This window comes from Odocoileus virginianus, chromosome 11, assembly GCF_023699985.2.
Source record: "Odocoileus virginianus isolate 20LAN1187 ecotype Illinois chromosome 11, Ovbor_1.2, whole genome shotgun sequence".
Taxonomy (NCBI): domain Eukaryota; kingdom Metazoa; phylum Chordata; class Mammalia; order Artiodactyla; family Cervidae; genus Odocoileus; species Odocoileus virginianus.
The window spans coordinates 16415700-16431470 of NC_069684.1; the positions used below are offsets into that span (position 1 = coordinate 16415700).

The window sequence follows — 15771 nt, forward strand, 5'->3', positions numbered from 1 at the left end:
AGCTAAAAAGAGGACCAAGACCATGATCCTGCCCTCCAGGAGCTCACAGAGCAAACAGACTGGGAATCAATTCTGAGTTCAGGGCAGCATAGGGAGGAGCAAGTTCCAGAGATGAGAGAGCACTTGAGCCCGGCCTCAGAAATAACAAACTCTAGTGAACACAAGTCCTGTGGCTGTAGGACTCAGACTAGTGTTTGCCTCTATTGTGGGGTGGGGTGGGAAGTTGGCTGGAAGAAGCATGAAGGTTTCTAGGATGATGGAAGTATTCCATAGCTTGATTGGCTCTTAGGTAAAATGCCATCCAGCAAGCTGGCATGGTGTATGATGGCTATGTGGGTGTCTACATTTATCAAAATTCATTGAGCTGAACACTTAAGATCTGTGCATTTACTATATGCTAGCTGTATCTCAACCTATGTAAATTAGTTTACTGAAAATAAATTTTAAAGTGAGAACTGGCCTCAGTCATTAAGAGGAATGACATAGTTATCATTTGCGGCAACATGGATGGACCTAGACGAGTCATCCTGAGTGAAGTAAGTTAGAGGAGAAATATCGTATGGCATCCCTTATATGTGGAATCTGAAACAAGAAATGATACAAATGAACTTACAAATAAGAAGGAGACTCACGGACTGGGAAGAGGAACTTATGGTTGCCAGGGGGAGGAGATAGTTAGGGAGTTTGGGAAGGTCATGTACACACTGCTGCATTTAAAATGGATAACCAACAAGGACCTACTGTATAGCACATGGAACTCTGCTGTGTTACGAGCCAGCCTGGATGGGTGTGTGTGGGGGTGGTGGTGGTTGGGGTAGAAGGGATCCATGTACAGGTATGGCTGTTCACCTGAAATTATCATTAATTAATTAATTATCATTAATGTGATATCATAATGACATCACAATATCATTAATCGGCTATACCCCAATACAAAGTGAAAAGTTTGAAAAAAAAAAAGAGTAAAATGAGTAGAACTGGGATTGGAGGGTCCTTCAGAAATCAGGAAAGTGTTTTCATTTCCTCTAACCACTTCCAGTAGACAAAGGTCCTGTCTAGACCTCAGTCTCCACGGAAAGAATGGTCAGGGAGAGCTGAAAGAGATGGACGGCCATGTGGCTGGGGCCTTGTGGATGTTGAATCCTGACCCCAGATGACCCAGGTGCAGAGCTGTGTCTGCAGTCTCCATTAAAGAGAGCGCATCTGCTCTGGGCTCACGGGGCAAAAATGAGGTCAGGTTCTGTCAAAGCCAGTGCGATTCACAGGCGAGCTCAACTTGCTGGGTTGACAGCAACTGTTTAGTCATTACTGAAATTGCAGACATGAACCGGCCTACCTGCTGGGAAGAGAATTTCGGATAAACCGTGAACTTCAAAAACTTTCTGCCTGGAAACTGAAGGGGTAACCATGGCAACCGGAGGCAGGTCGAGCTAGAAGAGGGCTCTTCATCTTGAGCAAGGAGCTTTGTGCTCCTGGATTCGCCCGTCTGTGCACCATGCATCAATCCCTTTGTCTCTTTCGCTTTCTTTGCTGAATGAAAAAGTACTAGCTCAGGAATCTGGAGACTGGGCCCAGGGTTCAGCTGTTTTTCAGCTCCAGTGCCCTTAACTAAGTGCCTTAACCACTGCCGTTTTGCTGTCTGCAGAATAGACACTTAAAAGCTCCTTTGGCCTATTCACAGGGATACAGAAAGAACAGGAGGGTTTGATGAGGTTTTCTACCTAACCACTATTCTTGTTGTCATGTGACCATATCCAGGCTGATTCCAACGTGGCACCACAGAGGGAAAGACCGAGGGTTCAATCCACCCATAAACTAGCCTTTATTGCTTGGAGAAAAGGTATCCCAGACCCCACCCATGTCCGCATTTGGCAGCTGTGTGATAGAAGTGTACACTGGGGCAGGGGCAGCACCGGGTGAAAAAATAGCCATCATCCCAGTTAATGCGTCATCGTGTGGACCAAGGACCATGCTGAGCAGCAGATGTTCAAAAAGGCCTCCTTCCGTGGCCTCCTGTCATGCCTTGCCCATCGCGCTGCCCCACACCAGTCCGGCCCCGGACTTGTGAGAAAGGCAGAACAAGAGCCAAGGTGGGTGAGACTGGGTGCAGGTGGATCCGGCACCTAGGATGGCACTGCTGCCTCTAACCCTGTGCTCCATGAACCAACCCTCTAATGGGCTGGGGCGCTGGGGAAGGCTCAGCTCTGGTTTTTCCCTTTCCCTCCCTGACCATCTTTTCTGGGCCTTCTCACTGGGTTTTGTCAGGGGAGATCTCTTCTGTGTCCTCTTTTCCAACCTTTTACTTCGAGACCTCACTGAGAAATAGCAACTCTCAAATGTCCCTCGTGAAATAAACACCTAAACTCCCAGAGTCACAAAAAACGTGCTATTGAGCCTTATCCTTTTTGAGCCTTATCCTTTTTGTCTAGCAACCCTTGCATCCCTACTAAGTAAATCTGAGAGTGAAGGCTGACTGAGTGCTGACTGCGAGTTGAGCACTGTCCCCAGCACCTTCTGGGTGTGGTCACAGGTGCTGCGTCTCCCAGATTTCCTTCCGGGACCAGACCCCCATCCCCCCGGGTGCTGGCTGTTACGGCTCACAGCAGTCTCTCGCAGTTGCTGCCTTGACAGAGGGAATTGACTGGTTTAAAATGAGGTTGTCCAATGAAGAGGTGACATGGGGTGCAAAGGCCCGCCCCTTGCTTCAGTGGGGGACTGCTCAGAAGGGCCATCCCATTCCAGATCATCCCCTGGGGCCCACTTCCGCATTTGCTTCCTCCTTCTGCCCAGCCCAGTTTCCCTCCCACCTTCTTAGTTCCCAGAACTCTCTCCAGTGAGTCTCTGCCTCAGAGGAACCGAGTTTCCTGTTTCTTGGGGAATTCAAACTAAGAATTAAATGTATTTAGTCCTCCCAACAACTTTATGAAATAAGTGCATCATTTATTCTAGAGACAAGGAAACAGAGGCATGGAATGGTTAAGAAGCTTGTCTAAGGTCTCCCATCAGTAAATGGAGGAGCCCAGATTTGAAACCGAAAAATCTAGATCTTACACTCAGGTGTGGCCTCTTTTGCATTGCATTGCAGGTGGATTCTTTACCACTGAGCCACCAGGGAAGCCCTCACATGCAGCCTCTTAATAGCAATCCCAAGGGGAAGCATCAAGAAGTGGGGAAACTGGGAAGAGAAGCAGGGCATTTATTACCTGTATCTCAGAGATGAAGATGCTGAACTAGCTAACAACTGCTTAAAGGCAGGATCATTCATTAGTTACCGAAGTGCTGGAATTTGGAGAGGAGCAGCGGAAAAAGTATGGTAAATTCATATCTGAATTCCTGCAAACACTCACTGCGTGACTTTGATCAAATTATTCAACCTGAGTCTTAGTAACAAGTACATAGTAGATGCTCAATAATAGTAGATGCCCACCTCCCCCCAAATACACACACTCTTTGTCTGCTCTTGCTAACTCTGATCTTGGGCAAGTCTCTTTAACGTTCTGACTCAAGTTTTTTCCATCCATAGAATGAGGTGATGATGACAAAGGGCTTACTTGGTTGACCCGAGGCCATCTGGGTGAGAACACAGTAAATGGAAGTTATCAGTATAACGATGATGCTTGTGCTGTCGGGCTTGCACGGTGTGCTCGGGTCCTTAGGGCCGAATAGGCTCAGGCTCGGGCTGTGATGGACCCCAGGTGTACCTCCCCTCTCCACCACCCCCACGCAAATTCTCCTGGCATCGCTGAGTTGGTTTCCTGCTTTTATTAGCTGCCGGCGGTTTTTTTTCCCTACTAAACTGGGTGCGCGCATCTCATCTCCTTGTGACTTCTCTGCCGCTTCACCCTCCCCACGCCGGCGTCCGCTCGGAGGAGGGGGCAGCCCCGTGAGCACCCCCGCGGGGCGAAGGTTGCACCCGGCGAGGGCAAATCCTGGGCCGGGCGCCCCGCCCCGTCGCGCTCCAGGCCCCGCCTCCGCCTTCGCCCGCGCTCAGTACCGCTCTCCGATTGGTCGGCGGCGCGCAGCCTCTCCGCCCCCTACAAGAGAATAAAAGCCGCTGGCTCCGCGCATCCCTTTTAGTAAACCCAGACAGGCGCTGGCCGCCGTTACTCTGTGCATTCGTGTTCTGCGGTGCCCACTGGAGCCCGCTACCATCGTCCCCAAGACGTGCTGCCCTGCATCCGTAGCCATGTGTCGGACCCTGGCCGCCTTCCCCACCTCCTGCCTGGAGAGGTAAGAACAGTTTGTCCAGATGCCTGGGGGAAGAAGAACAAGTCCCACCAACCTTAGGGAATGAAGCGGCAGGCTTGCAGACCTGGGTGGTCTGGAGAACGGGATGAAAGTGACTTGAGAGGCAGAGGTCAACTTGGTTCCACGTTCTCAGATGCCTCTCTTAGAGTCTCAGGAAAGGATGGGTGATGGGAACCGAGAAGGCAAAGCCAAGGGAAGCAGGGGGACCACTGTTTACTGCCATTCCCCATCATTCCTCTGACAAGTGGCAGTTCTACCCAGGTGACCTGCTGCAGGAAGACCGCGGTGGCATCACCAGGCAAGACTGAGTCTTCCCCAGTTTCTTAAGCACTTGGTTTTCATTCTAAGTTCTAGATCTAGGGGCATGGCTTCCTCTGATCCTGGAAATACAGGGAACTGTTTTTCAGGCCCTCAGTGAGGGATGTCCCCACTTCCCAGGGAGCTACACATCCACTCCAGTCCTTGCTGGAGCCAGTGGCTGGGAAGGAAAAAGTAAAGATGAAGGCAGAAATCAGCTTCCACACAGCTCCGGAAATATTTGTGACAAGCCTAGAGAGTACTGAATTGCCTTGTGCTAAATCAACAGGCACAGAAAGTATGACTTAAGTGGGGAAAATACGTGTGCTACACTGCAAACCCCCAACCTGTAAGACAACCAAGTCACGGCTCAAATGTTGCTTTCGTTGTTTCTGGGCTCATGATGCTGATGAGAGAGGTGAAGTGTAGACCCTGGGAACAGCTATGGGTTCCCAGGAACCCTCAGGCTTGGAATTTGAGTGGCACAAACCTGTGCTCTTCTGGGGCTTCATGAATCTCTCTGCCCTGGCTGAGCAAGGGGAGAATCCTCACGCACTCATGCTTTGCCTTCCAGAGCCAAAGAATTCAAGACACGGCTGGGCATCTTCCTTCACAAGTCAGAACTGGGCTCCGATACCGGGAGTGCTGGCAAGTTCGAGTGGGGCAGTAAACACAGCAAAGAGGGGTAAGTCTTGCTGACCAGCCCGGAGCCCCTAGAGGGAAGGAGCCAGATTTAGGAAGGGAGTCCTGAGAAGGAAAATACTAGGGGAAATTAGGACAGACCATCGTGGACCTTGGTGACCTCTTCCTAGAGATTGTAATGAAACTTCTTGCTGGTCTGCTATGGCTGTCTGGCTCAGGGGTGGCTGGGTGGATGGCTCCAGCCTTCTAAGTTCACCAAAGAATGAAGATACCCAGGGTTGGAATGTCGAGTTACCAGATTCTCCCGTCTGGAGATGCCATTGCATGTGTGACCAGGGCAAGGGCAGGGGCCAAGGCCACTGGACCCTGCTTCTCCTTGCATGCAGCTTCCCAGGAAGCCCGGTTATATTGACTGTGGCAGGTGCTGTGCTGGGCTCTGGGGTTGTGGATAGGCATTATCTCTATTCAGGAGACCCTTATTTCCTTGAGAAAGTGTAGAAAACAAACTGAGAGTTAGGGGAATCGGAGGAATTTTGGACAGCAAAAACACAGTCTTAGATATTTACTGAGGGCCGGAAGGTCCCTACTTTGGTTTCTGATTACTGGATTGTCCACTAGAAAACACAGCCATTTCCCTAAACCTCAGCAAAAAGTTGGGGAGTTTGAGGAGTCAGCTCCGATAATTTTACTGAGCAAGCCTCCGTGTGAATTATACAACTTCAGAGTTCTGGCTAGGATTTGTACTGTGTATTAGTTTGTTGTTTTTTAAATTAAAATCTTGTCCCCCCCCCTTTTTTAGCAGAAACTTCTCAGAAGATGTGCTGGGATGGAAAGAGTCATTTGACTTGCTGCTGAGCAGTAAAAGTGAGTTATGTCTGTTGTGTCTGTCTGTGGATGGCACACGGGTGGCACACGGGTACCCATGTGCCGCAGAGCCAGCCTGAGGATGCTGAGAACGTGGGCAAAATAATAGTGATAGTAATAATAATCCCCTAGTGTGTCAGCCTCTATCCAGAATACAAAGGCAGGTCCTTGTTCGAGAAAATTACATCCCCAAAATAGAGTCATTAACTACAATTGCTGTCTTTTCTTCTTTTATTCGCGGCTGGCTGTCTCCACTGTCTGACCTGCCTCTTCCTCTCTCCCTGCAACCCCAGATGGAGTGGCCGCCTTCCACGCCTTCCTGAAGACAGAGTTCAGCGAGGAGAACCTGGAGTTCTGGCTGGCCTGCGAGGAGTTCAAGAAGCTCCGGTCCGCTACCAAGCTGGCTTCCCGGGCTCACCGGATCTTTGAGGAGTTCATCTGCAGTGAAGCCCCCAAAGAGGTCAGAACCATGACCCATTCCAGGGATCCTGCAGACTCTGCCTGCTTCTTCCCCGCTGAGAATTGGGGATGGTCAGGGGCCAGCAAGGGACAGGCTGAGTTTAGAAGTGGAGTGGCCTTATCTGACACAGGAGGCTGGAGATCAGAAAAGACAGGCTCCAGGCCACCCCTGGGTACCGTTACCCTCAGAGTCTTCAGTGGGACTGGAGGGGTTGGCAGGGGTTTTGGCTTCTGTCCACACCCACTTTTGTAAACTAAGCCCTTTTTAGAGACTCAGAATACTTAACACAACTGTGGAGACAGGTCATCGTCGGATAACCTGACTCAGTCCCCCAGCTGACCTGACCTCACTCACTCAGGTCTGTGGTTGGTGACCCTTTCAACCTTCCCTCTGGCCTCCACCGTGTTTGATAAGGAATATGACGCCACCTTGTGGAGAGAGAGTGGTAATGGCTTGCTTTTGTATCTGTATTTATTTTCCGAGCATTTTTATTTCACTCATCAAGATATGTTGGGCACCAGTTACATGCAAGGCACATTTATAGTCATCGAGAATATGACAGTGAACACAAAGCCTCTACCCCAGTGAGAGAAGATGACAATAACCAATTAAATAAATATTGCCAGGGGGTGATCTGTGCTCTGATAAGAAGAAAGCAGGCTATGAGAGAGGGTACCAGGGTACAGGGTCGGAGGATGTGACACAGGAAACAGGAAGTGCAAAGACCAGAGAGTGCCTTTGTGATCACAGGCCAGCAAGTGGGCCCACGTGGAGCGGGAAGTGAGGGAGAGAGTGGGAGGTGATGTCACACAGGTGGCAGGCGGCCAGGTGCTGGCCCAGGTAGCCTTGAGGGCTCAGCACCCATGTCGGCCTTTTCTTGGAGTGATGGGGAACAACAGAACTGCTGGCAAACTGACTTGTGTTTTATAAGGTTCTCTTTGCCGCTAGGTGGAGGACAGGGTTCAGGGGAGGGGAGAGAGACCCGATAGGTGCTGGCACTAGCCTAGGAGAGAGGTGGTGATGACTTGAACCTGGGTTGTCACAGAGAAACAGGTGAAAAGAGGGTGGCTCTGTACCCATTCTTAGCATCTCCTGGGTTGTTCTGAGAGAGTGGAGGGTAGAAGTGAGGACAGGCCCAGAGCTGAAAAGCCCATTGATGGTCGACTCAGCAGACCCCCAGTTCCTGGTTCAGAATCCAGTGCTCCTTCCATTGCCCCCACAGCCAGGTCTGCCAGCCCCCTCACCTTGCCATCCCTGGCCCTGACCCCCCCAACTCACCCATGTGCTTGTCCTCCTTCCCACAGGTGAACATCGACCATGAGACCAGGGAGCTGACTAGGACGAATCTGCAGGCCGCCACGGCCGCGTGCTTCGACGTGGCTCAGGGGAAGACGCGAACCCTAATGGAGAAGGACTCCTACCCGCGCTTCCTGAAGTCCCCCGCTTACCGGGACCTGGCCAGCCAGGCCACCCAAGCCGTGGCCGCCTCTGCCTCCCCGTCCAGCGGCAGCCCAGCTGGGCCCTCGCACACCTGAGCCTCAGGGCCTGGAAGGAGCCAGCCGGGCAGAGAGACTGAGTCACCCACCCCCCGTGGGGTCCCCGTGGGGGAGGCAGGTTCTGCAAAGCAAGAGAGGACCGCGGAGGAAAAAGCTGACCTGGTGACACCCTCACCTCCAAATCCTTGGGACTGAATTCCACGCATGAGAGGGTCACCCCACTTCTAGGACCTGTGGACCAGGGCTGAAGATGAGGGTTGTGTGGGGCTCTTGAGGGGGGAAGAATGATGGTGCAAGAGTCATCATTGGCTCTGGCCGTTCTCAACAGGACAAGGGATATTCCCAGGGGGCTTTGCGAAGTGCATGGATAAAGGGGAACTTGAAAATGAGGGAGAGAAAGACAACCAGGTTAGCCAGTTTTGCCTGTCGAATGGTTGACCTGTTTTCCTAATTCCCAGACTGTCCTGGGCATGAAGGGAGCCATGGATGTGGAGTCTTCCCATCCTGTCCTCCTCACCTGCCTCTGGGCTACTGGGAGGGGGATGTCCTCTGCACTTCTCAACACTTCTGTGTCCAGCCTGGCTGTCTTGTCAAGGCCAGAGAACCAATGTGATGCTTGCTCCGAATGAGATATTTACCTCAAAAACTGGCTTTCAAGCCCCTCTCCTAATCGGTAGAGAGCCCTGAAAACAGGCCATCTTGCTCATGCGAAATGACCCTTGGTGCTCTTGGTGGGCTCTTTCGGGGGCCCCTGACTCCATCTGTGCTGCCGGCTCCACCTGTGAGCAGGACCTGCTGAGAGCCTCTTGCTGGGATGTGCCCCCTCTTAGCTCTGAGCTGCCCGGAGGAAGGCGTGGGGCCTCTTGGTGAGTGGCTAGTCCAGCCCTTATGCTGGGCAGGGTGGAACGAGGGAGAAAGGGCTCCTGGGAAACAAACCTCATGGTACTTCCAGAAAGTCCTGTTTAAATCAAGCTAATATTTTATTTTTGTGAGGATGAGAACAGGGAAAAAGAGATTCCCCAGGATGGAAGGGGAACCTTGTGTTTCTTTCCTGTGGATTGCGGGGGGTGTACTCACTGGGGTGTCAGTGAGAAATGAAGCAGGGACCTTGATGAACTTGGATGGCCCGTAGAAGCTGGGAATGAAACTGGGGCGGAGAGAGGCTGCTGACAAGAGCAGGACTAGGGAAAATCAGAACCTGCTTGTCACCCCAGGGCATCACCAAACACCCTTTCCCTGGTGGGACTTCTGCCCCGGCCGGGCTGGGGAGGTGAATTAACCAGGCAGCCCCCTCTTGTCCCCAGGGAAATCCACACTGTTCTCTCTGCACTAGGAGCTCCTCCAGGAGAAAAGTATTTAAGCCTAACATATTGTTGGTTTTGTGACAGTGGTCATGGCACATTATTTTTTATTGCTGTTGTTGTTGCTATTGTTATTTATTGCCATTTGTGTGTCTGCCTCTTCTGGAGAATCCACGGGAGCTGGTAGCCTGGCTGTCTCCCTCTTTCCAGCGGACGCTACCTCTTGAAGTGCTGGGAACCTCTTAGCGCCTGTCAGGAACTCATGGCCATTTAAATATTTATTTATTGTTGACAACAGGAGCTGGTTTCCTAGATGTGAACGATGTACTTATTCAACCCCTGTTTTCCTATTTCAGCATGTTATTTTATTGTGAAATAAAGATAAAACCCAGACATGAGATCCTGTCTGCGAGGCCGTGTGGTCAGGGGAAGAGGGAAGGGAAGCGCTCGGGGCTGGGGGTGCCTTGTGGGAGAGCTGGTCTCCGGAGATGTCACAGGACACATGGGGAAGCTTGCTGGTGTATGGGCAGAGGCGCACGTCCAAGGCCTGTTTGCCTGGTGACTGGTTCTAATGGTGGCCACCAGGATGGTAACTTCCCTTCAGCTGGTGACGGCCCAGCTCATGTCAAGCCGTTGTGTCCTGTTGGCGGTGAGCCTGGCCTGGGACCTGGGACCTTTGCTGCAAGGCTGCAATGCTTGCACCTGGATACACGTCTCCTGCAGCAACAAAATACAGAGGAACTGTGGGACTCAAAAGAACCGTGTGCATGCACAGCTGGGGCAAATTCTGGACCCAAAGATACAAAGAGACCAAAAACCACAACTGCCACTTTTGAGCAGCCTAGAGCAAAAATAGGGTACTGCGCAAGGGCCCTGCACACACCACCACCTAAGGGGTGGACAGAACAGCTAGGCGACCCCTCCTGCCTAAGCCCTGAACAACACTCCCACCCTCACCTCATAAAGGAGCCAGCTCCCCGCTCCTCAGGGAGCGAGCAAGCAAGGGAACCTGTTGTTTGCTCTGCTCCCCGCTGCTGCAGCAGGGGCCCCAGTTGAGCCATGTCTGAATTTCTTGTCTGGCCTCCAGTCAATTTCTATTGATTGCGGAAGGCCAAGAACCCCGGCTGGTAACAGGTGGACCCGGCTCAGCTGTCATTTCAGAGCCCATCTCCTCTGTCCACCTGACCCAGCATGAGCCATTCCCGGTTCTTGGAACATCAAGGGGTGGTTTCCCCTGGCCAAGTAGCCACACATTGTCAGTTGGGGGCGGGGGACTTCTGTGATATCTTCACCTTTGCCCATTTCCAATTTGCATCATTGTACTTTTGGGCTTCCCTCATAACTCAGTTGGTAAAGAATCCACCTGCAATGCGGGAGACCTGGGTTGGGAAGATCCCCTGGAGAAGGGAAAGTCTCCGCACTCCAGTATTCTGGCCTGGAGAATACCATGGACTATATAGTCCATGGGGTCACAAAGAATTGGACACGACTGAGTGACTTCCACTTCACTACGAATTCAAGGAATTAGCATTCCTTATAATTTCATAGATATCTCCGAGATGAACTTTGGGAAGCTACTTGATGCTTGGGACTGCTCTATTCCCAGAGAAGAGAATGAGCAGTTTGTGCTGGGCTAGAAAGAACTTGGCGTTAGGCTTGCAAGGATCAAATCTGCTCTTCCTCTGCCAGTCACCTCCTTGTTCTCCCAAATTCTTCTCTAAGTTGAATTATCTGTTTATATACAAATCTAGGCTTTATATTGACTTATTTTCCCCTCATTGTTAGTCTGTGGAGAAGGCAATGGCAACCTACTGCAGTGCTCTTGCCTGGAAAATCCCATGGATGGAGGAGCCTGGTGGGCTCCAGTCCACGAGGTTGCTGAGAGTCAGACATGACTGAGAGACTTCACTTTCACTTTTCACTTTCATGCATTGGAGAAGGAAATGGCAACCCACTCCAGTGTTCTTGCCTGGAGAATCCCGGGGACGGCAGAGCCTGGTGAGCTGCCGTCTATGGGGTCGCACAGAGTTGGACAGACTGAAGCCACTTAGCAGCAGCAGCATTGTTAGTCTGAGTGAAGTGACCGGACTTCAGGTACATTAATTAGAAAAGCCTGTGGACTCACATTCGAAGCCCAGATCTAAGGGGCAGTTGTGTGTGTGATGCCAGGAGGGATTCTGAAATTAAAGGCTGGGAAGGAAGATGGGAACAAACACCAGGGCAGGCCCTGATCTCGTTTAGTCCAACGACAGCTCTGTGAGGTAGGTGTGATAACCCTATGATACAGACAGGGAAACTGAAGCTCCCAGAGGTGGGGTCTGGGGGACCGTGCCCAGGGAAGCTGGTTTGAGAGTGGGGCAGAGGTGAGATCTGAATACAATTACACCAATGGGGGGGGGGGCGGTGGGGAGTCCAGTCTGTGAGAGATGGTCAAGGGATATGATGCATGAGAGAAGAAAAAAGATGATACCCAGAGAGTCAGGAATCTTGTCCTCATTACTTTCCTTCCACCTTTTTGCCTTTTTGCGACCTTTCTGTGACCCCATAGATGGCAGCCCCTCAGGCTCCCCCGTCCCCGGGATTCTCCAGGCAAGAAAACTGGAGTGGGTTGCCATTTCCTTCTCCAATGCATGAAAGTGAAAAGTGAAACATGCATTTATTGCATCTAGTGCATCCTGCATGCCTGGCAGAAAACCAAAAATAGCTGTACCATCAACTGCAGGCAGCCTCAGTTAATGGTGGATGGTGATTCTGGGTAAGTTCAGACAAGGGCACAAATGTGTATTTTCTGAAGCAGAATAGGCTTCCCAGGTGGCTCAGTGGTAAAGCATCTGCCTACCAATGCAGGAGACTTGGGTTGAGATCCTGGGTTGGGAAGATCCCATGGAGGAGGAAATGAAAACCCACTCTAGTATTCTTGCCTGGGAAATCCCATGGACAGTGGAGATTTGTGGGCTACCATGTGTGGGGTTGCAGAGAGTCAGACACGAGTGAAAGGACCGAGCATGCATGTATGGGTGCCAGTAGGAAATGGTGGGAGTGGTTGGCAAATGGTAGAGAAATGAACGGGGGGAGATGGACTTCCAGGGAGGAGGTGGGTGCTGGCAGGCTCTTGATCCAGTAAGTCCATCCTCAAGGCTTGTTGCCCTCTCCTAGCCCTTCTTCACATACTGGGTGGTCTTGAAGCCCATGGTGTAGCCTCAAGGTAGTAGATACTCATTAGAGATAAAGAAGACTCTTGGCTGACCTTGGAGACCAATGGCTCTTGGTCTTTCAGGTGTCAGGCTCAGACCAAACACAGGACCCCTATTGTTCTCAGAGTGTTTAAGAGATTTCCTGAAAAACTTGCAGCCAGCAAGGCATCTCCAGCATCTTTAAACTCACCAACTCAGTTCCTCCCCACAGCACTTCAGGCTTTGGCTTAGCACCCAGAGCCCTTCTTGAGTGGGCCGCCTATGCTTCTCTGGCCTCTGCTCCCTCACCTGCCCCTTGAAAACAAACCGTTCACGGTTCCCACACTCACCCTACTGTTCAAGCCTCCTTGCTTCTGCCTCCTGGCCCACCTCCCTGCTGTGTCGCCTACTCTCATCACAGCAACCCACGGCCTCCTTCATCAGCTTAGGGGAGCAACTTTCAAAAGCTGGCCCGAGGGTCTTTCTGGGGCGCCGTCCCTGAGCCTTTGGGTCTGATCACGGATGCCTGTGCTTCACGTGTCCCCGCTGTGCCAGTCTTTAGCCATAAAGCAGTGATCAGAGCGCTCCGTGCCTGCATTCAAGCCCTTCAGTGGCTCTCCTTTGACCCTGAGAGAGTCCAGATCTTAGGACAACATGCAAAGCTCACTCTGACCTGACATAAGTCCCTCTTATGACTTCCCCCCTGCCCAGGCGGCCCTTATCCACCTGCTGTTTTTCTCTGCTTGGAATGTCTTTTTCCTTTTATTTGTTTTTAAAAATTAGGGCTTGGGAGCTGTGGAGGAGAATGCCCTCCTCAAAAAGCCTCTTGAAAATCTAGCAAAACCATCATCTTCTTAAGTGAAGCCTTCCCAGACATCCATTTCCCGGAATCTCTCTGACACTTCTACAATTCTAGGACAGCCTTGCCAACTGAAACTACAACAGCAACAAAACTCATAACCTGGAAGTTGAGAGTAGTGTTTATTCGGTGGGGATTTTTAGGACTTCAAGCCCAGGATGCAGCATCTCAGGTAGCCCTTGAGAAACTGCTCTGGGGTGGGGGTGGAAGTGAGGGTGTGGTGGGGGGAATGGGAAGGAGGGGAGGTGGGGGGGAGGGGGGTGGGGAAGGGAGTCAGGTTATATAGAAGTTTGTAACAAAGGAGGCAGATAGTCTGAACATTGAAGATTATTGTTAATTAAGCAAAATCAGCTATCTCAAATTAAGGAATTTAGGGCTCTTCTATTGGAAGAGCCAATATTGTATTGGAAGATGCAAGAGTCAGGGCTCACTGAACTCATTCCTTTCATATGCATCTCTGCTATCTGGGGCCTATATCCTATTTTTTTTTTTTTTTAATTTTGTTGCATCCTTAGTCACTGTAGGAGTGGTGGGAGCTGACAGCTGCTGGATTGCAAGCACTGTTCTCCCTTTTGGGGGCCCTCGGGGCTCAGAAATTCACATTTGGAGGGTAGAATCTCAAACCGATGGCTGTGACATCCTTGTTTATAGATGTGGCAGGAGGTATTCCTTTTCACACCCTCTTCTCACCTTGACTACTTCATGTAAGACATGACACTGTCACTTACCTCTTCACAGCTCTTTCCTTTCACTAAACCACTCTCTTCAAGATTGGGAGCCATATTATTTGATACAATGGGACAGAACAGACCATGGCAGAGTGCAACCCAGCCTGTATGGTTGGAATGTTGGAGGAGAAACTGGTTCATTCATTGTATGACCTGGGGGAGTTATTAAACCTCTCCAAAGGCCTAGGCCTCTCATCTGTAAATGAGGACAACCATGCACTCTTCACAGAGCATGGAATGAAAAAGTATTTGGCACAACATTGATGTCTCATGAATATTAAACTTGATTCCAGGTACTCAGCATGGTCAATAACTATTTATTGACTTTTTGAAAAGAATGGAAGAGTCACAATTCAAAGCCAGGATTCCAAGCCTACTTTTCTAATCCTGTATTTTATTTGATGTGAAGGGCATTTCAGAATTCCAGGAGAGGGAATCAAGTGTTAAGCCATTAATCCAGATAGTATTCACTTAAAGCCAGGTTGGCTGCTGCGATTTCCAAATCAGTCCTGTTGTTTCTTGCGACTGTGGAGGCCTGGCCCATCCCTCAGCAGGCTCACCCTCTGCTGCCTCCCTGTGGCTGTATCAAGTCAGACTCTACAAACTTTTTCCTTGGAATTGCCTGTTGTTCAGTCGTTAAGTCATGTCTGACTCTTTGCAACCTCATGGACTGTAGCACACTAGGCTCCTCTGTCCTCCACTATTTCCTAGAGTTTTCTCAGTTTCATGACCACTGAGTCAGTGATGCTACCTAACCATTGTATCCTCTACCATCGCTTTCTTCTGTTGTCTTCAATCTTTCCCAGGATCAGGGTCTTTTCCAATGAGTTGGTTCTTCGCATCAGATGGCCAAAATATTGGAGCTTCAGCATTAGCAATAGTCCTTCCAATGAATATTCAGGGTTGGTTTCCTTTAGGATTGACTGGTTTGATCTCCTTGCTGTCCAAGGGACTCTCAAGAGTCTTCTCCAGCACCACAATTCGAAAGCATCAGTTCTTTGGCACTCAGCCTTCTTTACAGTCCAACTCCTACATCCATAGATGACTTACTGGAAAAACCATAGTTTCAACTATATGGTCCTTGTCGCCAAAGTGATGTCTCTACTTTTTAATACCCTGTCTAGGTTTGTCATAGCTTTTCTTCCAAGAAGCAAGCATTTTTAATTTCACGGCGCAGTCACCATCCTCAGTGATTTTGGAGCCCAAGAAAATAAAATCTGTCACTGCTTCCACTTTTTCTTCTTCCATTTGCCATGAAGTGATGGGACCAGATGCCAGGATCTTAGTTTTTTGAATGTTGAGTTTCAAGCTAACTTTTTCACTCTCCTCTTTCACCCTCATCAAAAGACTCCCTAGTTCTTCTTCACTTCCTGCCATTAGAGTCAGATCATCTGTGTATCTGAGGTTGTTGATATTTCTCCCAGCTATCTTGATTCCAGCTTGTGATTCATCTGGCCTGGCATTTTCCATGATGTACTCTGCATATAAGTTAAATAAGCAGGGTGACGATATATAGCCTTGTTGTACTCCTTTTCTAATTTTGAGCCCCTCAGTTGTTCCATGACCAGTTCTAACTTTTGCTTCTTGACCTGCATTCAGGTTTCTCAGAAGACAGGTAAGATGGTCTGGTATTCCCATTTCTTTAAGAATTTTCTACGGTTTCTTGTGATCCACACAATCAAAGGCTTTAAGATTGTCAAAAA

General features: G+C 50.1%; 1 protein-coding gene across 2 annotated transcripts; it reads left to right on the forward strand.

Moving 5' to 3' along the window:
* Positions 1–4057: 4057 nt before the first annotated feature.
* RGS16 (regulator of G protein signaling 16) lies at positions 4058–9706 on the forward strand. Of its 2 annotated transcripts, none has more exons than XM_020908995.2 (5): positions 4058–4230; positions 5120–5230; positions 5987–6051; positions 6345–6511; positions 7816–9706. In XM_020908995.2, exons 1-5 carry the CDS (start codon positions 4187–4189, stop codon positions 8044–8046), a joined length of 618 nt encoding a protein of 205 aa, XP_020764654.2. In that variant the 5' UTR covers positions 4058–4186; the 3' UTR covers positions 8047–9706. The 2 variants fall into 2 exon arrangements, with proteins under 2 accessions (XP_020764654.2, XP_020764655.2); XM_020908996.2 differs by having other exon boundaries at positions 5990–6051.
* Positions 9707–15771: the final 6065 nt, after the last annotated feature.